Source organism: Ammodytes marinus (genome assembly GCF_949987685.1).
Source record: "Ammodytes marinus genome assembly, chromosome: 15".
Lineage (NCBI taxonomy): Eukaryota > Metazoa > Chordata > Actinopteri > Uranoscopiformes > Ammodytidae > Ammodytes > Ammodytes marinus.
In genome coordinates this window covers 11,059,913-11,082,237 of record NC_137219.1, presented here as the reverse complement: position 1 = coordinate 11,082,237, position 22,325 = coordinate 11,059,913, and the positions used below count along the sequence as shown (strand labels likewise).

Below are 22,325 nucleotides of genomic sequence, written 5' to 3'. Positions count from 1 at the left end.
TACAGAGAACTTACAGTATGTGTTTATTCATTGAGTACAAAGTAACAGGATGCATTGTATTCTACAATAAAAAACACCAAGGGAACATTGTGCAAACCAGGCAAATGACATACAAGCCCTACTGACATTAGGCATCTCAGTGCAACATGGCTCAACATCTAATACATTTTAAGTATTAAGCATTTTCAGTTAAATAAAAAGGTAAATGCTACAGGAGCAACCCATATCAGTTTAAAGGCTTTAAAAGCCTATTTTGAAAAAGAACCCACACATTTCCTCACAAATATATAAATAACTATATGTATAAATAAAAAGTAGAATTTCTGTGGCTTCAGAGTAGATAGTCTTGCGAAACAACGCACTAGTTTTAGGTCTGAGATATTTGATTAAGATCATGCCAAATCAATGTAAAAACAAATCTGCACTGTTAAAGCCTTGCGCCACTTCACACAGTGTTAACACATTATTAGACACACATTTTAAGTTTGTACAATTTTTGAGAAATACCAGTGAGACCCTAGCCTGGTCCAACCAGACCATCGTACTTCATTTAATTTGTACAGATGACTACTAAAGTGAAATGAAAATTGAGCGGAAGTATGTAGGCGGGCAGAGCCAGGCTAGTGAGAACCACAAGTCCTGTCTTTCCAAACTACAGTTTCGCCACTAGCTTCGAAAACAACACATCTTCGCAGAAGGTTTCTTTTTTGCCGTCTTCCTGAAAAACTTTCTTATTCTAATATGAGCAGGTAATCTGTTGCTGCACTGGCTCGTTCAATCTCAACACTTTCATTTAAACTAAAAATAAAATGATTTTCTTGTGAGCATTAAATCGACAAGGCCACCCAAACACAGCACTGTACTGGCAAATTACTAAAAAACATTGACAAAAATAATTGTCTTTCTTTGTGAAGTTCTCTTATCCAGCACATAAGTCACAACCCAATTATTTTAGAGTATGGGAGGAAAAAATCCATGCTTTTATAGCTGAGTTCTTTCAGAAAGAGAAATTAAACATTAACAAATCCTTTTGAGAAATAATGTTGATAAAAGAAAGCTGAGCAAAAAACTAAACTGAACGTAGTGTCGGACTTCTGCTCTCATCTGCTATGGGTTCACCTGCACTACTGGCTTTGTGAGAGTTCAACCTAAGGTTTGCGTGTTAACCTTAGGGCGCCAGTCGGGACCCCATTTCCAGCTCTTCCACAGCTGTTCAGTATTGCTTTTTTTTTTTTTTTTACATGTAGGCAAGTGTCCACCACATACATTAAACAAATGCTCTAATAGGACTACCTGCTTTGAGATTGACTCATCTCATCCATACACATACAGTACATACATGTTCTCCCCTGTAATCCTCTGGCCCAGATTGATGGCTTCCTCTCAACCTAGGAGCCCAGTGTGTTGACGAGAGACATCCTCTGTTTGAGACTGTGCAGGAGGTGTTTAGGCAAGCAGTCCCAGTAACTAGACAAACGCTCCCTGTGTTGCAGAACTGACTCCATACAGAACCTGGAGAACAGGGACGGGAAAAATGTAAGTACAAATTAAAAAAAAGGAGAACATTTCAGATTCAGGTGTAAAATAGGTCTACATCGCAGAGCATTGTTTTTGCTCTTTAAACACTCACCGAACTAGTGATTTAGGCTGAACGTTGAAAACCAGTAACTCGTTGCTGTGAGCCTGTCGAGTAGGAACAAACGTCATTCAGTAAGAAAGGTTTTAATGTTTGTAAAACAAAGTATTTTATATGAAGATATGACTTACAGCTCTGTGATGAGACAGCAAGTTGTTGGCACAGCCTCCAAACACAAACACCTCCCCATCAGGACCGGAGCATGCTGTGTGCCACAGCCTGAAATACACAGCACTAAGTCAAGAACTTTCTACATTTCATGCTGTGCTTTTCACTTAACAGCTTAACAAACACATGTCCAAAATGACCATAGACAATGAGCGCATTACCTTGGTCTCTCTGTGTGACTGTGTTTAAAAGGTTTCCATTCATTTTGGCTCACGTAGTATAACCAAGAGTCACCTGGAGAAAAAAAACAAACATAAAATGTCTTTCTTGAAACCAGTGATAATTTTTGGGGTTGGCTAGGATCAGTTGCTAGTGTTACTCACTCAGCGTATCTCTGAGTGTGGTGAAACCTCCGAATAAGAAGATGTGGTCTGGTGACACTGGAGTGAAGGAGTGCCAAGACCTGCCCACAGGACCCTGCTGGGGAACGCTCCTACAAGGGCAGGGAGGGTCAGAGGGGGAACATAAGAGCAAGAAAAACACAACGAGAGAATGCTCAAAAGTGAGCATGGTACCAATGGAAAAAGTCGTTGAAAATTAAATAACTTTTTGAGACATGACTGTTTCAGGCATCAATCATTCGCAAGACACACTTTTGTGTAAAGAGTGTTTTTTCTCTAGTCTTCCCAGTTTGTTCTGCTGTGTAAATGGTTAAACAAACAACACTTACATTTCATGCCACTCCCATGTGTCCAGGTCAAGGTAGTAGAGGTCATTTAGTCTGAAATTCTGTGGACAACACGAGATGCACAAATGATTCGTTTTAATAGTATTGCATTATTTGCTAACCTGTGACTAATCTTTTGAACAATGCATACAATTTCAAAGAGGCTAAACGCATCCACATTGGTATTTGTTTTATTTTACTAACCTTGTATCGTCCCCCAAACACATAGCCTCTGTTACCAACTGTGGCGCAGGCATGAGCTGCTCTGGGTGATGGAGTGTTCCCCTACATAAAGCCATAGCAACAGATAGAAAAGGCATTAGGGTCAATTCAAACATTTCAGTGTTTATTTTAAGAGTCGAAACATTTTTGATTTACAAAAACATGCATTAGCATACATGAAAACTTGTGTAATTATAGTTGCATGAGGTGAAGTTGGTAGCATCTGTGTACTTGTTTACCGTGGTGATGGGCTGGCTCCATGTAGATGTCTCCAGGTCCAGCATGTGGATGTGGTTGTTCCAGCCTCGCCCAGGGCTGTCCCACTAAAGCAGCAAAACAAGCACAGCATTTCTTCATTGAATAATATACAATGTGTCTGTATAGGAAATAGAAATGCTGGCTTTTTTTCTTTTTACTTGCTATGAAGTAAACAAATTAAAATTAATCAAATGTAAAAACAAACACAGATTAAAAGATGAAAAACTTGAATTAGATTTTTAACATGTAATGAGGATTTCTATTTACTGACCATGAGTGAGGATGATTCATCATAATCAAAAGTCCCTCTATGTCCTTGTCCTTGTGCAGCGTAGCCGTAGCCTCCAAAGAATATAAGTCTGTGGAATCAACATCAGACAAGATTCACTTAAAATATGGCAATGATGGCAATCTGTGATTACACTTATGTATCTAGTATTTTACAATAACTACCCACACTATGGTGACATGTGAGCTGTGCCAGATATTTGAATTGATATGAATGTGTTATGATCCTACCTGGGCCTTTAACTCAGGAATCTATATTTTTTTTAAGTCATTTTTTTTCCCCTTTCAGTGAGGTCCTTGAAGCTTATTCTTCAATGAAATTAGCATGCTATCCTTTCACTTGGAAAAACTACAATTTGGAATTTTTGTTTAGCACAATAATGGTTACATCAAAATGCAGGGAGAAAAAAACAAATGTATCCGACTCTTACCTGTTCTTTTGCACCCAGCACCCTAGCTTGTCCTTGCAGGAAGGAGGGAGTCCTTTCAGATCCCTCATTTCCTCCCACACGAGGCTGGGAGCTCTCAGGGGCAGGCGGTAGACCTGCGAAGCACAACATAACATAGAATACAGTAGCTGTGTAAGATGATCGCAAACACAGGGCTGACCAGCCTGTTTCATTCTTTGTTTAAACACAATGCATAAAACCAGAGGATGTTGACAAATTGTCTTGATGTAACACTCAAATCGTACCCTGTTTGTGTTTCCCCTGGCATGGTGACCTCCAAATAGGTAGAGGACTCCATCGACACACACCCCGCAGCTGCCTGACATGGATGTGTGCAGGTTACCTCCGGCTACATGCTTTGTCCTGTCAACATTCAGGGTTGTTTTTTTAATACGTATTCTTTGTGTGCAAAATGACATAAATGAAGAATTCATGCCAATGGTATCAAGATGCAACTTAATTACAACAGCTGTTACCATACTCCCGACTCCATGTTGTATGTCCAGATCTCGTTTCTAGGCAGGTACAAGTCAAAGAATCCAAGGGTTTGAGCATTCTTGTACAGGGGGGGGGGATAAAATGCAGTTAAATAAATGTGCCTTATGAAATGAACTAACAAACTCATAAATATAAAGAAAATTTAGTTTTCAGTACTAAAACAGTATACTTCTTACCTTGTATCCACCCCACACATACATGATGTTTCTGTCAACCACTGCTATATGACCACTGCGCTCAGCTGGTGTATCTAACTCAAAGGACTCGGATGCCTCAGTTTCCAAGGGCTGTTCATCCTCCACCTCCACCTCCTCCTCCTCCTCCTCCTCTTCCATATCGTCGTTTGCCATCCATCCAAACAGTCTGTCATCTTCATCTCTGTCTGAGTCATTATCGTCCTCTCCGGCTGGCACATCTCCAATGTCTTCCTCCATTTCTGCCATTGTCCCCGCTATGCCAGTCGTCTCCTCCTCTTGTGTCCTATCTGGGGCATTCATTAGTAAAAGGACAAATCATATAGAAAAGGTTAGTACTGAGAGGATTATTCCATGAACTGATTAGTGTTTTCCTCCAATAATCTTGGAAAATAGGCAAAAAGGAAAACGAACCACATTCAAGCACTTGATGGAAGGAAAATATATTATTCAGCTAGTGATAAGAGAATGACACACATATCATGTTATCTCTGTTTAAAGTTCAAAGTTTATTAGTCACGTGCTTACCCATCACAAAATATTCTTTGTTCTCAGACTTAACAGTGCAACAAACATAACAAGTGCAAGTATAATATATGTTAGGTAAAGAGTTTTTACTCGTATGAACTCTTAAGTAGACGATGCATACCTTATTTTTTTAAGTCCACGTCTCTTTGTTACAAAGAAAAAGCTTTAATTCGGAGCAATCGGCCAGAAAGCGTTAGCTGCTGATGACCTACTTTTCTAGCTTCACTGTTTTGGGTTACTGAAATCAACGTTAGCCGTTAGCTTAGCCTTTGTCTAAGAGAAGACTGACTGTGATATAAATTGAATTATAATGTTTAGTTGAAAATGCACCAACCTGCTTGGCTGGTAACCAAGCTAGCGAGTACCTAACAGCTGCCCGTCATTTCATCTTTGACCAAAGACCGCTTGGCAACTTCAAATTTGTTTTTTTCAAAACGCTCGGATTCAGAAAAACAAGAAACGTCGCAAGAATCATTTTGACAACGTTCTTGTCGTAGATTACCTTTACTTCTTTGTAGGTCTTGGGGGGGTAAAATTGTATTCGCACCCGTAGTAGACTTGCCTTGTTAAATGTTTATTATTTTTTTCTGCAAATTTCAAAAGCTGAACGACATTAGTGTGAGGTCATCACAAGCGTTCTGGGGGCACGACCGGAAGTTGATGACTCGTCAAAGCTGCCATCTCGATAAGGTCGAATTTAAATATATTAGCAGATCATCAGCTTGCTCATTTACATTTTTATTTTCTACCTGATGATTTGGAAAGGCCTAAAAGATTGTTAGCTATTGTATAAAACAAGAATAAACAGTAAAGTCAAAAAATGTTACTTCACTTCTGACAAGTGATTTCAAAGTAAAACTATTTTCCCTTAAATATAGCAACAGTTAAGTGTTTGTAAATATGAAGAATAAAAATCCTAATTTGCACTATATGATGAGTAAAATTTTATTTTAAAACTCTATAGTATATATAATATACATCTTAATTACTTTGAGGCAGACGGCTCTAAAAATGTCTGGACGTTCAGTACAAACAATAAAACCTTTATTATTCATCACAGGACAAACATACAGATATATAGAAAATAAATCACTGCAATGGCTTGATCACTAATCCATCCTAATTTTACAGTATAAAACAAAGGCAATGTACAAAACATTTAAAAAGCATCCATTTGTAAATCCATGATTTTCTTTAGAGTCCTTGAAGTTTGCTGTAATAAGACACATAAGAAAACAACGGATTAGTATTACAGTGACAGTTAAAACTACAGTTCTCTGTAGTGAATGATGTGGAGAGAAAAGTAAAACTTGAAAACAGCCCACCTGTCTTCTACAGTTCTGTTGGATGGGTAGTACACCTTGAAAGTGAAGCCACTTTTTGGGAATGAGCCCTGTTGACATAAATAGACAAATTAATAAATACCAAAAGTCCATATTGATACAAGACAGTGATAACACTTTCTAGCTGGAAAGACATTGTTTATTATTTTAATTAAATATTTTGAGCCGTCCTGTCGGTTTCTTCTGTTTCTTACCGGGTTAAGACAGAGGCAGTCTGTGTTTGTGATGCTGAAGGGGTCGTATTTGTCTGCAAAGATGATGACATCAGGAACTGGGTAGACACGCATGGAGTAGTCGTACGCCCAGAATACAGGACTCACATACAGAGGCAGGGGAGTCAAGTGGCCCTGGGACAGGATGGTCTTAACAAACTGGAGGAAAGGGGGAGCAAAATTACATGATCAGGGCTGTACAGTGCGACAGTTTTGATCGCATTTGCTACTGAAATTGATCACGTGCGATGATGAATACGAATCCTATCGCACTCGTGCGACAGGTTGATAATGAGGAGAGGCTGTCTTTGAAACACAGGAGAGATGCACAACACTGCTTAGAGGGCTCTACATTAACACTGCGGGTAAATGAGTCTTAGGCAAGTAAGTTATTAAGTCCACCCTCCACTTTGGCTGGTGAAAGATGTGTGCTCGGGATCTGTGCTCGTGCAACGATTCTAGGTATAAAAACTTCACGGCTGCATCTAGACCATATAGGCTTCAACGGCAATTGCCGGAAGGAGACGGCACATTACCGCAGTTAAGTTAGCGCGTGTACAAACAGAACATTTCCTGTGCGCCTTCACATTAAAAGCCTGTTACTAGCCAAACGTGAGTTGACTTTTATTTTGAAGCCGGTAAGAACAGGAAGTTAGCGCTTTTTTCTAGCTTGAAAGTCAACTCCTTCAGCTGCAGAGAACAGTCAACAGTAGCCTGGTTAAACAAAGTTTTAAATAAGCCACTGAAAAGCTACTCCCAACACATTCACAACAACCTATTTAATTTATCCTAAATTGTACCAATGTGTATACTTATTTATTTAATAGGCTATGTTTAATGTTTTAAAGTTTGGTTTTAATTAACAGAAGGACATTATAATAATAATACTGAATCAGCAGAAAATTGCAATTGGCAGGTTAGATTCTTTTTTCTAAATCAGTGCACCCCTATTCATTTTTCTACAATTATTACTGCACACACTAGGATATCATATTAATTGTGAATCTCAAATGAGACCAGGATGACATGCTCAAAGGTAATTAGAGCAAAATGCAAGGGTTAAGGTTATGCAAGTTTTCAATCATAGCCTACTTTGTGTGCTACCAAATTTATTTTTGTGCTACTGAATTTTTTTGCTTGCTAGCACCAGTGCTACCACCTAAAAAAATAAGCGTACAGCCCTGATGATCTATTTCCAAAAATTAAAAGGCATTTCACTATGTGTTTTCAAAGAAATCAGGCTGGTCAGGGCATTCCACTAAGAGATGGTAAATTTACCAGCATATTTGCAGAAGTAGGAGGAAAGAGCAACACTTTAAATACTCTGTACAAAGGCACAGCAAAAAAAACGTGTGGCTGCACAACTAATAACAACTGTAAGTGTTTAAGAACAGGGATTTCACCCAGTATGAGTTTTTTTTTAGAGAAGCTCAAACTCACATGGTTTGAAATGTCAAGATTGTTATTGGGCAACCTGATGCAGTTCCTGCACATCTTGTTGACCAGGTCTTCCCTGATGATGACGATCTCTTGGCTGCAGTACTGGATCCTGACAGGAGAAACTTGACAGGTCACTTTGAGTGTCTTAGTGTCACTTGAAGCATATAAACTCACACATTTCTCAAAAGCCTAAAAAAAAAATCTTGTTGCACCAAATCTCTGATCTCTCTAAACAACAAATATTTTGATAGATGTATTTAGGGTGTGTTTTACCTGCATGGGTTGGTAGTGAACACGGAAAATGGCACCCTCTGACGGAACTCCTCTGTAATGTGATCAGACAAGGGAGGCCTGAGGGGAAATATATTCATCCACATTTATCCAAACCACCAAAAACTCACATAATGCTGTTGAAAAGCAGATGTCTTTGAAGGCTTACCTTGGCAGGATGGTGCCTGGACCAGGGTCTTCAGGGCCAGGAACAAACACAAAGCGACTACTGCATGTATAGGATGAACATGTTAATAATTAAACACTTTACAACATGATTAGTTAAAAATAAGTATGAGTAACTACTTTGTCAGATCATACCTGCTGTGAATGCTGGGGTATGAACATATGGCATCAGCAAGAGCCTTCAATGACTCTAAAAAGGGAAAAATTAATGAGATCCTGAATTGCTATGTATTTATCTTTATGTTACAATCAGACGTCTTAAAAATTTGCAGTATATTATGAGTGATGAGGACCCAAAAGTCTCACCTTTGAGTGATTTGATTTGTGTTTTTCCGTATGGCGCAGAAGAGAAGTTACCACACAAAATGAAACAGGTGGGAGGCATCGAAGCGTAGCCTGTAAGAAAGGGAGGCTCAGTCTGATTATTGTTTCCAAAAGGACCATGTTGTTGACCTGCAAATGCTCAGACCATGATGCAATACCAGACCTGAGAACATGAGGTTGAGCTTTTCCATCACTTCGACGCTGTCAAGCCACACGTCAGAGATAATAACAAACATGGCGTCCTCATTCTCTTCCTCCAGCTGCTTCAGCTTGGCTGAAGCCTTCACCGAAGTGGTGGATGGACCACCAAAGAAATTGATGTTTCCATAGTAAGCTCTGCCAACAAAACAAGGATCACAGTGAAGGTGCAGGAAAAGTATCTATGGAGCTCAATGCAGGATTCTCCCCAAGATACCAAGTTAAAAAAATTCACAGGAACATATAAAAAAACATCACTGACTCCCTGTTCTTTCACATGAAGCGGCATCCTTTTTAACTCAACATTTCTACAAGAGTTGATATACTTTAAAAGGTTAAACTTACACTTGAAATGTATATATTTTCTCTACATTAAGCTATTGACAAATGTTCATGAAGTGTGTTGCTAAACTGACAGCACACAACTAAAATCTACAATGAAAGTTTGACTACACAGTACACACACTCTCCTCCCATCCACTGACCTTGTGCCAGATGACGGCTCTGTTGGTGGAAACCCAAAACCGTTGACATGGAAAACCGAGTCCTCATACCAACCTAAAGGACAAAGGAAAAAATTACTTCAAATAAGGTATGTAATAAAACTTTTTTCCCTAATTTTATTGTATATTTGTGTTTTATTTATTTTCTTTGCTGCAGTTGTTATCTTACCCTCTGCGAGTACAAAGCAGGACTCTGTGTACAGACCATTATGGAACTGGTGAGAACTGAGTTAGGGAATACTTCCATTTTAAAAGCAGAAACATTTTGAATGTTAAAGAAGTCCTTTACTTTGACAATATCCAAACAAACTTATTAAAGGATATTGCTTTGGACATGTCCAACTGTACTGTTCCGCTCGGGTCCTCCAGGTAATATTTACCCTTAAAAAACAATTAAGAAATGTTAAAATACTTTACTGGAATATACATTATAATTTAAAGGAGACATTTATGAACTTGTCATCACTAACTCACCTCTTTCAGTTGTGTGACCATCCCCAGTACAATCACCTCTCCCAGTTTAGATGTGCTACCAAGCAGTGCTTCAATTGTCTTGAGCTAGAAAAGACAAATTACAGTCAAATACAAAACAATAAAATATGTTTTTATATTCAATGTACAACTATTAACAGCAGCGCAATACTGATGATGGTTTTCATTACTGTTGTTACCTGAAATTTATTTTGACCGTCTTCAACAGCAGCTCCTATTGCAGGTGGGGTGAAGAGCTCATGCCGGTGTGTACGCTACAAAACACATACCGGTATCTGTATAAATAAACTAAGCATGCTACACATACGTGAAACAGCAGCAGAGTGAGTGGGTAAGTTTCCCGGTCTGTACATTTTTTTTTTGATCAGAGCTCACTGACCTGTTGTAAGATGGTGTAGCGCTCCCTGAATAGTTCAGCTTTGTCTTTCGCCACACCGCATAGACTTGGGGCTGGATGACTTGTCATAGCAATACTGGATAAAAATAAATAAATAAATAAAAATTTGAAGACTTCGACTACAAGCAACAGTGGAACAAAATCTCAGCAGTGAAAGTTAAAAAAGTAAATATTCACACAATGGAGAAACACTGTCCCTTTACTTACGGTACAAATTTCTTCCGCTCCACACTGTAAATGTATCTTGGCACAGCAAAGGCTCCAATGATGTTGAAAACATTATCTCTGGAAGAGAGTTAAACAACTGTGATGAATAAGATGTTCTTCAGGACGATTCAGTTGATAAAGCTGCTACATTTACTTATTGGCTGAATACGGAAAAATGTCTGGATGTAATTTGAAGTGTAATTATTATTGACTAATATTACAATATAACTAGGACGTGACTGCAGATCCAGAATATTCCGTCCTACACATTAATGTGAATGATCCTATACCTCAAAACTCGGCTGCAATTATTCCAAGAAATGGAAATACAAAGTGCCAACCCCAAAATTAATTTTTCTTTAAAAACGCGTAATGTATATTACTTTATATCATATTTCTTGCCTGTGTCATAATAAAAATATGACAGGCAAATAATATAAAAATAAATGTATTGCAAATTTCCTATGATATTGTTACAGATGTGAACTGCTGGTATTTCGAATAACTTTCAAAAAAGCACCCGTCAATATTTAAAAAAAATTACAAACAAAATTTAAAAAATGCTTACATGGATTCATCACAAGACTGGGTGCAATCTTGCACTGCAATTTCAACCACAGAGAGCTCTATCATACTAGAGGACACTGTTGGGAAACACAAACTGTGGTCACATATCACAAACGCATAAGGTTCTGCACACAGCACACTATGCACTAATTATTTATCACACTGTGATTTCTACAGACTAGTAGTACTATTGGACTTACACGGTTGCTTTTCGACTGCATCCAAGACCTTTTCAATAATATCATCCAGTTCTGTGGCACTGACGGACTCCAGCGCCTCCAACAGGTATCTGCTTGCGTCCCTGGAGCACGAAACAACAAGAAAAGCATGAATATACATAATATATTGTTGGTATTTATTTTTTGACTTCTGGCAGACAAATAGAAAAAGAAAAATGTCCTCAAGAAAACGTCTCAATAGAAACATTGAATTGAAAACAGAAAAACTAACCCCAACAATTGAGATTTTTTTTAAACCTCACAAATAATATAATATAAACAGGCAGATTTTTTTTCATGTTTGATACAAAAGTAACACCTGGAACTGGAGCACTGACGGGAGCTGAGGTGTCATTTTAGGTTAATCCCAGCAATGTAATAATGTTTCAGTTGAACTGCTTAAAAAAGTGAGTTAAATATAAATTGTTCAGTTTGAGTGCAGTTAACATCGGTTATGTTTACTCATGTTTATGTTTACTCCTGTTCATAATGTTACATAATATATGTTTTATGTCCACTCCAATCCCGCTTGTAACTAACTTTGAATGTATTCCATTATACAGCATTTTACTTAATTTAGATAACATTTTATCTCACATTCTTTTATATTATACTTTATCACTAGATTTTATTTGCACAATGTCTTTGTATTATAGTCTTGATTTAGGTCTCAGGTGGCTCTCTTGATTGCTAATGTTGCATTGTTGAAGAAAGCCTGAGACTCATACATTTTATTTCCAACAACTGCTCCTATAATTATTGTGCAGATGGCATATAAACAATAATGAACGTTATATTCTTGTTTCTTGATGTCACTTAAATTAAATTGAGCAAAAAGAAATGAAGGCGACCAGTGCATCTCAGCTGCTGACCCCTGCCTGTGAGGTGACATATATGTGGATAGTTCTCTCACCGCACAAATGGCAGTTACGTTACAACATCGGTAAATCACTTCAAAAACCTTTAACTAGTATTCAAATACTTACGGTCGAAGTATAAGCCCCCGCATTTTGAAGCCAGTGGTTACTTTAGTCTTTATTTTCCGAGCAACATCCATGGTTGTTTGTTTCCAACTCTCAAGCTTTGGCGCTAAATGTCAACTTCCGCATGTATTTCATCACTTCCGCTAAAGCGTCACGAACCCTCTAAGAAGAAAAACATAAAAAAATAAAAATAAATCAACACAAAGTTTTGGTCTGTCAATCAAAACAACATGAAATTAAAATTCATAAATCTGCATTGCGATGATTAGTGGTATTAAATATGCAATATTATAGAATGTTATAGCCTAATTAACTTCAAAATATAATGGTTACATTATATATTTTATTTGTTTTTATTCATATAATTATTGTTTTCATAATGGCTTGTGATTTATTTAATAAATAAAAACCAAACAAACATACAAACAATCCGTGGTCAATGGGGACTTTATTTTGACAATCGAAAGGACCGGAAGTTGCATAATTCCTTGTTGTGACAGATAGATTATATGTCTATGTACAGGAACGAAGAATGTTTGTCAGCTGTTGGTTTATTGTTAATAACATGAGAAAAAAACATACGAAGTTTGACACTGTACTGTAATACGTGAGTATTGGGTTTTTGTGCTTGATATAGGCCTATGTGTTTTTCTCGAAACCATTGTTTTAAAATGTCTCTGTATTGTGAAAACCGTATGCCATTTGTTTTACCTGCTGCTGTGAAACGTTACCTAGGTCTTCCAATATTGTACAAATACCATAACAATATAGGCTATTATTTACAACCTTATACCCTAAGACAGTAGGGCCTATGCATGTTGTGTGTCAGCTCTGCTCGCAGTTTTATCTTACTTGCCTCACAATGAAAGCCAATGCAGCTGAAGGTAAATAGCCTAGGTGACACTTTAAGACATATTTTTCTTTTGAAAGAAGTCTATAGGGCACGTCTCCCCCTTTCTAATAATAGCAGACAGTCATGGACGCCGCATTTGAGAGGCACTGCTCGGAGCTGGTTGCCCGGGAGAGGAGCGGACACACGGCGGTGGTGGAGGGCAACCTACTGTATGTGTGGGGGGGTTACATGGTGAGAAGAAAAAACACACACATAAACAAACATTAACAACCGATCTGTTTAAAGTTTTTCGACAACGGTGCTAGTGCATTCATTACTTATAATAGCCTAATAAATAGTGTATATAACATAGGCCTACCATAAGACTCTAAAATAAGCCATTGTGTTCAAAATGTTTCAACAATGTGGTTTTTCTAAGTAAATTATCTGTCTACATTATCCACCGCCAGTGTATGCTATTCATACAAACTTAAATACACACTATGGAAAATATACCTTCAAAATGTAAAAATTAAATAAATAAATAAAACCTGTAAAAGGTTATTTTTAATACTTTAAATCAGGTTGAGCTAATTTTCAGATTTTACTTGAATGCTTTGGTGCTGGACACAATCAGTTTTCTTGTGTGTTATTGAGTACATTTCCTTAGCTCTTAAATTCTCTTAACGTTTTCCTGCTTCACATATTTATTACACAGTAACAGACATGTTGTGTTTTTTGCAGTCAATTGCTGACGATGAAGTTTTCCTACCCAATGGTGAAATCTGGGCTTATGACTTAGAAAGAGGAGTATGGTAAGAATATTACACATTCACAAATATTTTTGTGGTTGGAAAAAAGCATGGTTTCCATACTATTCTTAAATGCAGCAGTTGTAAAATGTGTCATGACATTAGTGAATGTGAGTAGTTTATCCACTCTTTTTTTTTTTGAAGGGAAGTATTTGATATGACAGGGGATATCCCTCCCTCTATGTCTGGGACCTGCGGCTGCTCCCTGAATGGACACATGTACCTGTTTGGAGGATGTGATGACAATGGACAGACCAATCAGGTGAGTCTGATAACTGATAATGGTTTATTTACATGTGTTGTTTTAAAATGTATGAATTAGTTTTAAATCTCAGCTATGCACAATGCTGGGTTGATAACGTAGAAGCAAGGATAACAACTCAAAAAAACTCCTCAGATCTAGAGGCCAATTCTGAAACATTTCCAGTAGTAACTAAACATTTTCCATGACCAAGATAATGGACTCTGACAGAGACAGATGCAAAGGGAAGCCACACACAAAAAAAGACAGGACAAGAAAATGACATCCCTTAATGAAAAATGGTTAACAAATATGAGTGAATGAATCCTTGTGGACATACCCATAGGCCACAGCATGGACTAAGCAAATTTGACATTAAGTAGCGATCTGTGTTTGACTTCAAACAGATCTATTGTGTCAACCTGACAGACGGTAAATACACATGGAGGAAAATCGCACATGAAATCGGTTCTGCTCCCTCGCCTCGAGACAAACTGTCCTGCTGGGTTCATAGGGGAAGGTAAGCAACATGGAAATATGAATTTAATATCTGGCCGCATATTTGGAGGGTTGGAAGCTGACTGTTTGGGGACAGTTAATGGGTGAAATTAGTTTGGCTTCTGATCCCTTGTATGTGTGTTTTTTAAGTTTGAGATCATTTTGATAAAGGAAAAGCAGAGGCTGTTTGCACACTGACAGTTTCAAGCTGTTTGCCTGACGAAGACCTCATAGGTTGAAACAAAACTTTGCTCAAATAAGAAAATATTCAGTGTGGAGCCTCTCGTTTTCCTGTTTGGGTGATGCTGTTTTTTGTTCTGTATCCAAATGGGGTTGTAAGATCACAATGCACTATTTTTTGCTCTATTTAGATAACTTATATCCTAAATGATATATAGTCCATTCATATATTCAGTCACTCTTTATTTGTCTTAGTACATTGTAAACCCCAATCTTCACTTACTCACATTCATAGTGTCATTCTTTGCTTTGTCCTTTTAGATCTGTTATTAAGTTTATGTCTGAGATCTTAGATTGGTGATATCTGTACTTGCATGGTATTAATTGTGACAATCTTTGATTTTGATTTTCCAGGATAATCTACTTTGGAGGATATGGTCACAAACAACTGACTGATGTCGATAGCAGGAACAGAAGCTTCATTGTGGATGAAGTATCTTGGGTAATGCTTTTTGTATTGACTTTAGGATATTTTCATAGGACATAGTGACACATATTTGTGTAGTTTTTATTTGATTGATGAGCTGTAACATTGGTTCTTACCTATTTTACATGCAGTCTTTGGTTCTAACCACGAATAATCCTAATTAACTCAATATAAATTAAGATAGGTGTTGAGGCCATCTTCTTGTTTTCAGGTTGCAGACGTCTTCTGGGGATGGAACAATGAGGTTCACATATTTGACCCAACGCAAGCCAGTTGGAGTGAACCACAGACCCACGTGAGTCACCTAATAGTGTGATTCAACCTTTAAGGCGAGACACGGCAGGCAAAAACATCGTTTTTTTAAGCACTGGTCAATTTTGAGATTTGTGTCTATTTAGCTTCCATAACATGTCTTCTTTCATACTAGTATGGATAAAATGTCCAAAATATACGTTTTAGGTGTTTATTTTACTAAACTTTGACTGCTTGCGTCTGTATTTTGCTCCTAAATTCGTCAAAAGTGAGCATTCTAACGTAACATACAGCACCGCGACCGCTGTATGAATCATAATAACCATGGTACTGTTGGAAAGCTCTGAATCTCAAGAACAACGTTATCTGATCCAAATATGGTAATTTCCTTTGTATCAGTAACCAATCGTGAAAGTGTGAGGAGGGATTCAATGCTAGGAAAGCGACCTCATTGGCTAATGCACATTTCTGACGATGTGATTCGCTAAAATGCATCACGTGATGCTAGCCCCGGGTAGCTCGAAAATCACAAAATAAAATGGGGAAAACGTCGAAAATATGCCAAACCAAGACAAAAAAAACACTTAATCAATTGGCTACGGACATTACATGATCGCCATTTGAAGGGGAGAAGTGTTAAAGACATGTAAATCACGCCGATCACGTCGGAGAGACACAGACTGTCAGACGATCAGAGGGGAGATGGTGGGGAGAGAGAGCGTCTGTGCCGACAGGAGCAGGTTGACAGACAGTGGCTAATAATGAATTAACCACGTTTAAATTAGCATGTGGATGTAAATGTTACTATGCTATGGTTTATATATGTTAAGCAGTGGTAGGCCTATATGGCATTGAAGGGTGTAGGGCCTAATTCAATAAATTACTCTAGCTATTATCAGCAGAATTCACGTTTTTATCTTTAACGGCCGTTTTCTCAAAATGAGCTTTTTCCAATACTCTGCGAAAGATATCTCAACTTCTAGACCACTGACATCAACCAAACTTTCTATGATCATTCATAGCACTATTTTAAAGGTTTTTACAGAAGGATTTGTTAATATATTGTTAATTGTCTGATTTATGATACATTTTCCTCCTAAAAACATGCCGAAAATGCATTTCTAAGACATGTACATAGTCTTTTTTGATTTATTAAATGAAAAAAGGCTGTATCCAAAATCTGTTGTGTAAAAACTTTAGAAACTAATATGTGGTTAAAATAAAATAGAGATTTTAACTCTGGCTTTATCCAACATCTCAAAATCTTTCTCGAAAAATTACCCAAATTTACGCATAATTGGTTAAATATTGCCATATTTGCATATTTAATAAAATATTAAAGAAAAACATGTAATACAAAAAATGATTGTGTTTGTGTCAGTAATCAACTGGCAAAGTTTCATGATGATATCTATAAGTTAAAAAAAAATCCCTATTCACCTGGGGTGTCTCGCCTTAATAGACTGAATGCAGTACATAAATACTCTGATGATCTAAACAGCGACAGTTTTTTGTTTGTAGGGCAGTGCTCCTGCCCCGAGGGCGGCCCAAGCCAGCGCCACAATCGGATGCAAAGGATATGTTTGTGGAGGCAGGGTCATGGTGAGAGCACTACATGCTTTCCAGTTCTTCTCATATGCAAAGATTCAGAAGTGCACAACAAGAAGATAAACGCACAGACTCACTGATTATAGCCTGTCATTTGTCGCCCTCTTCTTTTAAATGCAGGAAACCCGGACAAGTGATATTCACTGCCTGGACCTTGAGACATGGACGTGGTCGGAAATGTACGTATGCACTCGTAATGAATGACAATTAAAATGTCTAGAAATTAATCTGTTGTGTGGTTTTCTGAACGTACAATATTTTAAATGCACATTGAGACTGAAACAAGTTGTGTCACTGATATTTAAAATGGCTGAATCCTTTTCACCTGCGCATTATGGTTGAACATATTTTTCCCAGAATCCCGGTGTCCAGCATTCCAGTGGGCAGGTCGTGGCACACGCTCACTGCGGTATCAAACAGCAGCTTGTTCCTGTTTGGAGGTCTCAGTGTAGACTGCACACCAATGAGTAAGAACATTTATTCACTTCTTCACTTTTATTTTTCCTTTTTCCCCTCGTGTCATTTAATTTTTTTAACCGCTCTCTTTTCCATGACATATTTTTTCTCAATCAGGTGACGGCTGGTTGCTTGATGTTGAAACAAAGAAATGGAGAGAAATCGAGCATCCCTTTAAGAATAAGCCAAGGTAGCAACTTATTATTGCCAATTGGCTATTGTGCAACCAAACACTTTTTTGGTTTTACTGTAAATTGTAAGCAGATTTTAAAATAGCATATTTTCCCCTGGCTTAAGGTTGTGGCACTCAGCGTGTCCAGGCAAAGACTCCGATGTGATTGTGTTTGGTGGAAGTTGTGACTACATCCTCCTTGTGGACACTGTGAGTATCACAGAGACACTTCAAATGTCAGTAAATAGATCTGGAACCAATCTTGATTTTACTAAACTTTAGAAAAAAAACACATGAGAAACTACGTAAAAGCCTCCTGAATTCACATTTACACAGGCACAGCTCTGAAACTATGTGAAGAGACAAGTACAAATGTTGGCCATGTAAAAAAAAACTTTTATATAACAATAACTTACACCACTGCACAACAGTGTACTGAATGATACATTACTGAAAAACCTGCATGATATTCAACAACATATCCTCATAAATAATTAACAGTAATTGTAGATACAAATATATCTTGGCTGCAGTATTTAAATGTAAACTTAAATCAAAACAGTGAGCATATAAGGAACATACTATGCATATTTTTGAGACAAAAGTTCTTGGCTGAAAATGGACCTTTTCTAACTTTGTACATTTCTTTTCAGGGCCACTGCAATGATGCACTTGTTTTTCAGACGGAGCCATATCCTCTCTTTAGGTAAAAACTTATCTGATAGCTTCACACAACAAACCTGTCACATTTGAAATACATTAGCAATGGCTGCATGATATTTAGGTGTGTTAGGTCGAGAGCCCCGCAACTACGCAACTTCTCCATTAATGACAAGTGAAAATATTTGCTGTGTAAAAACAAAGGTATTTTTTGTGTTTGTTTCTTCTCTGGCAGGATTTGTGAGGATTACATTGCAAAGAACGTGACGAACTATGAGAAGCTCAGAAATCAACTTCCACTCCTGCCTCCCAAACTACTGACTGCAGTGCAGAGGAGGACGTCTTTCTACAGACCTTCAAAGAAGCAAAAATTATTGGTTCAAACAATGTCTTAAGTGCCAACATCTTTTATTTAAGTACTGTTCTCCCTTTAATGTGAACATTGGCTTCACACTTTAGGGTAGCGTTTTTATTTAATTTTAATATATTTTCAAAATATTTTATGATGTTAATTACTTTTGAGATTCACATTTTATTTTGTAAAATCTGCCTATTTTAATGAGTGGGATGATTAAATGTCACATCAAACTTGTTTTTCATATTGTCTGATTGTTACACTATAGGTATTTAAGTAATCTAAGCAACACTCACAAAAACTTAACATGAGATCAGAATTAAAGCAATAGCATATTTTTATTTGCAATATAAAGTGAAATTACAAAACCCTTCCACTACATTTCTGTTAGAAATTCACCTTTTGTTGAAACAGTTTTCACATAAATGCTCCAAGTTCAGGCTCATGCATACAACTACTTTGTCCCACCACTAAGTGGCAGCAGGCCTTTATGCTTGAATGTAGCTGAAACACAGCTGGATCCAACTGAGCTTACCACACATTCCTCCTTTCATAAGGGTGGAGAAGTGTGCAGGAACTGTGGTCAGGAAGGAAACCTTAAACTAACAATTCCAGCTCAAACCTCTGCAGGGCTGCTACTTATGGACACTTTACCCTTTGCACTGCACTGAATGCAGAGAACTACAAATGGAAATTGTTAAATTTGCATTTAATGGCCCCAAATATGTGCCTTTAATGCAAGATTTCAGCTAGACTGCTGAGATTCAGCATACCATGGACAGGTCTGGTTTCTCTCGTTTACTTATTAACAGACAAGTTAAATTAAAGTAATAGGTAACAAGTAAGTATGTGTGTGCTCTGTGGGAGCCTTGAGGGGGGTGACAGTGACACCATTTCGCTGCAGATAACAAGCCAAGGAGGCATCTGTCAGTTCACAGACCTGGACTGTGAGGAAAACCTTCTGGCATCTGATCAAGTTGCTGTTATATTGCTGCAATTACCCTGCGTCATGAAGTTAAATAACACTTGGGTGAATGCAAAGGCCTGGAGTGCAGCAGTTTCAGTTAAAAAAATAAATGTATCCAGAAAAACCTGCTTAAATACAGCAAGTGTAGCCTTCCCTAGCAGCAGGAACTTGTCAAATGAAACCCTGGTTCTCTTTCCGTTTAGAAAAACCTCTCCTGCAAACTGCTGGAGCCTATCCCATGTAGACAGCTGAGGGCTGAGGGGTCAACTAAATTCTCTCTCGATGGTGTCCATCAGCTCTTCTTCTGATCCATCGTACAGGATGACTGGCATGGTGAGAGAAGTTGTCGCATTGGGGACTTGACAGCTGCCAAAAGTCCTGAGGACAGTGGAGAAACATGTCAAACAATAACTGATATACACCACAAGTCGTTGAATAAATCCACCCAAAGTTACATGAAACGATAACCTTATTATTTTCTAATTATTATTATGCCCAAAGGGGCCATTTTATTGAATAGGCACAGTGTTATGAAATATACATAGTCAGCCGGATACAGGGCCTAGCCTACTTTTTTCTTAGTTGTGCTCCCTGTTTTCACACTCACCTCCGACAAAGCAGCAACAACAGACGCCTGTTTGTTTCTGTCCTGCTTGCAGACGTCTGACTAATCTGATCTGCCCGGGGAATAATGCCTTTGGTATTTCGATCTCTCTAAGGAGAATTTGATCTGGCTCTCCTAGTATTTTACTACTCCACTGAGCTCGGGAATCAATTATATATGAGAGTTGCCTACTTACGATTGTATTTCTGATGCGGGGACATCTTCCAACAAAGCCCCTCTTGTCAAAAAGCCCTGTGAGGTGGACTGACACAGACCAGAGAGGAAAGAAAGGATGTCACAACTTTCGAGGCCCATTGTAACATTGAATTCTTAAAACAGTTTTAATGCCTACATTTCCAAATAAACTGAGTTAAGAAACAATCAAAGACATCATGCATTAGGTCTATACAATAATAGGCTAATAATCAGTAAATACAAATCCTGTGTCTTTACACTGTGCTGACTGGGGCACGCAGGTGTGTGTTTTTTTAAGTGCGTAAAAGCATCATTGCTCCTCTTGTTTACATCTCTTGATCCACAGTTAGAGCCACGTGGCTCCTCTGAGCTGAAGTCCTCATTGTCCCCCTGTCTTAGATGACACAGTCCGTATGTTTTGGACCTGATGGCAGCCTTCTTTGGGGGACTTTTCTTCGCCCTCCCTCGCTCATCGTAATCCGCAAGAACTGTGTCCAGCTCTGGGTCGACGTCGTCGTCTTCCCTGGAACAGTCAGAGTCGTGCCCCTCACTGTGGCAGTCCGGCTGCGCACGGTTGCGCGCGTTGCGCAAAATGGCATGGATTTTGAGAGGCTTGAATGGACGCCTGTCCTGCTTGGGTGAAGTGCCACTGGCAGCTGTCTTTTTGGTCACGTTCACCTCGCTGAGACACGCAGGTGCAACTTTCTTCCCCCGGCTTGTACCACTGCCCATGACCTGTCCGTCCGTCTGTATGGTTTCTAAAAAAATTCCAAAGTCCTCTCAAGGCTCACATAGTTGACCATTAACCAACAAATACTTGATCCTTCTTGGCGGTGTTTAAGGCCAGTTTTCAGTTAGGTTTACTGGGTCAGTTTTTGGTTAAAGATTAGCTCCGAAGCCCATTTTTTTTGTACCGATCTGCAGAAGCACTGCTGATGTGATCGCATATTCCATGTGCGCAGACCCGCTGCTTGTAAACTTTGTGACTCCACATCAGGATGAGAAGCAGGGTATCCGTTACATAACACCAGTTTGGCTCGGGACCCCAGGGAGAAAACTCCGCCTTCTTCTAGAGGGGAACACACACCCTTTATGTTTCCATTACTGGACAGACATAACTTCCACTCACTACATTATAAAATCTCCCTGAATTTTCTTATTCGTCATATTAAAAAAACTAAAAATCTTATTAAAGACCGAAAAAAGAATACCTTCTGTATTTAGATGTCCAATCCCTGAATTGAGAAGGGATTGGCGGATTACATAAGGACAGTAGCCTATGACCATGAAAAGGCTAACGGGCCAATTAGTTAGATTTATCTGCATCACAACAGCAACAATGTCCAGCCTTTTACTCGTCTGTGTTCAGCTAATAGCTTTTATTGAAGCAACAGAGGTAAGGAGTGAGTGAGTTCCTGTCTGCCCGCCTGCCCAGTCCAGGAGGCCCCCAGCTCCACTAGCCCCTCTGGTGACTGATTAAGACTGGAGCAATGAGCCAAAAGAGAGAGAGAGGGCATTCCTTTCTAACAGCCTGTGCTTCCAGGAGATTCCTCACTTAGCTTTTGTTTGGTCCACTTGCACATACAAAAGACACAGCAGGAGCATCTCTCTGCCATAGCTGTCCAACAAGGACCTGGGGTTCACACGAGGGAAGAAGTTGTTTGCTGTCTTTCATTAAGAGCCCCTCTCTCTCTCTCTCTCCCCCCTCTTTTGCCTTGGCTGTGTGTGTGTGTGTGTATGTGTATGTGTGTGTGTGTG

The 22,325-nt window shown here is 38.6% G+C and overlaps 3 protein-coding genes across 8 annotated transcripts; 1 reads left to right on the top strand and 2 right to left on the bottom strand.

Annotated features, from left to right (window-relative positions):
• Positions 1-7: 7 nt before the first annotated feature.
• On the bottom strand, positions 8-12,341 carry LOC307261675 (DNA polymerase epsilon subunit 2-like). The gene is made up of 31 exons (XM_080042248.1): positions 12,252-12,341; positions 11,248-11,348; positions 11,049-11,124; positions 10,481-10,558; positions 10,256-10,349; positions 10,056-10,130; positions 9,859-9,942; positions 9,709-9,765; positions 9,554-9,602; positions 9,367-9,439; positions 8,847-9,019; positions 8,666-8,755; positions 8,495-8,549; positions 8,343-8,402; positions 8,177-8,254; positions 7,904-8,012; positions 6,446-6,622; positions 6,234-6,301; positions 4,363-4,666; positions 4,165-4,244; positions 3,934-4,051; positions 3,671-3,783; positions 3,223-3,310; positions 2,933-3,016; positions 2,676-2,756; positions 2,475-2,533; positions 2,128-2,237; positions 1,966-2,038; positions 1,768-1,855; positions 1,631-1,683; positions 8-1,512 (listed from the first exon to the last, which is right to left on the bottom strand). The coding sequence occupies exons 1-31, from the start codon at positions 12,320-12,322 to the stop codon at positions 1,389-1,391; spliced, it is 2,943 nt and encodes a 980-aa protein (XP_079898374.1). The 5' UTR covers positions 12,323-12,341; the 3' UTR covers positions 8-1,388.
• Positions 12,342-12,750: 409 nt separating this feature from the next.
• Positions 12,751-18,964, top strand: LOC307262139 (kelch domain-containing protein 1). 5 transcript variants are annotated; one of them, XM_080042915.1, is made up of 14 exons: positions 12,751-12,855; positions 13,216-13,332; positions 13,825-13,895; positions 14,037-14,154; positions 14,541-14,653; positions 15,226-15,313; positions 15,510-15,593; positions 17,072-17,152; positions 17,279-17,337; positions 17,516-17,625; positions 17,732-17,804; positions 17,912-17,996; positions 18,440-18,492; positions 18,682-18,964. In XM_080042915.1, the coding sequence occupies exons 2-14, from the start codon at positions 13,225-13,227 to the stop codon at positions 18,839-18,841; spliced, it is 1,203 nt and encodes a 400-aa protein (XP_079899041.1). In that variant the 5' UTR covers positions 12,751-12,855; positions 13,216-13,224; the 3' UTR covers positions 18,842-18,964. The 5 variants fall into 5 exon arrangements, with proteins under 5 accessions (XP_079899041.1, XP_079899037.1, XP_079899040.1 ...); XM_080042911.1 differs by having other exon boundaries at positions 14,517-14,653; XM_080042914.1 differs by having other exon boundaries at positions 12,769-12,855; positions 13,219-13,332; positions 14,517-14,653.
• A 156-nt stretch (positions 18,965-19,120) lies between these two features.
• LOC307262141 (uncharacterized protein) lies at positions 19,121-21,546 on the bottom strand. Of its 2 annotated transcripts, none has more exons than XM_080042917.1 (3): positions 20,826-21,546; positions 20,569-20,636; positions 19,121-20,146 (listed from the first exon to the last, which is right to left on the bottom strand). In XM_080042917.1, the coding sequence occupies exons 1-3, from the start codon at positions 21,297-21,299 to the stop codon at positions 20,032-20,034; spliced, it is 657 nt and encodes a 218-aa protein (XP_079899043.1). In that variant the 5' UTR covers positions 21,300-21,546; the 3' UTR covers positions 19,121-20,031. The 2 variants fall into 2 exon arrangements, with proteins under 2 accessions (XP_079899043.1, XP_079899044.1); XM_080042918.1 differs by having other exon boundaries at positions 20,898-21,546.
• Between the last annotated feature and the right edge of the window lie 779 nt (positions 21,547-22,325).

Excerpts from the sequence above, each read along its gene's own strand:
- LOC307261675 (XM_080042248.1), bottom strand. The coding sequence starts at position 12,322 with ATGGATGTTGCTCGGAAAATAAAGACTAAAGTAACCACTGGCTTCAAA. Across the intron at positions 6,623-7,903 it reads ATCTTGACATTTCAAACCAT|TTTGTTAAGACCATCCTGTC; the intron begins GTGAGTTTGAGC and ends CCTTTCCTCCAG. Across the intron at positions 2,757-2,932 it reads GGAGCCAGCCCATCACCACG|GGGAACACTCCATCACCCAG; the intron begins GTAAACAAGTAC and ends GGCTTTATGTAG.
- LOC307262139 (XM_080042911.1), top strand. The coding sequence starts at position 13,225 with ATGGACGCCGCATTTGAGAGGCACTGCTCGGAGCTGGTTGCCCGGGAG. Across the intron at positions 17,153-17,278 it reads TTTGTGGAGGCAGGGTCATG|GAAACCCGGACAAGTGATAT; the intron begins GTGAGAGCACTA and ends TTTTAAATGCAG. Across the intron at positions 17,626-17,731 it reads TGTAGACTGCACACCAATGA|GTGACGGCTGGTTGCTTGAT; the intron begins GTAAGAACATTT and ends TTTCTCAATCAG.
- LOC307262141 (XM_080042917.1), bottom strand. The coding sequence starts at position 21,299 with ATGGGCAGTGGTACAAGCCGGGGGAAGAAAGTTGCACCTGCGTGTCTC. Across the intron at positions 20,637-20,825 it reads CGTGCCCCAGTCAGCACAGT|TCCACCTCACAGGGCTTTTT; the intron begins GTAAAGACACAG and ends GGTCTGTGTCAG. Across the intron at positions 20,147-20,568 it reads CCCGCATCAGAAATACAATC|GACTTTTGGCAGCTGTCAAG; the intron begins GTAAGTAGGCAA and ends CACTGTCCTCAG.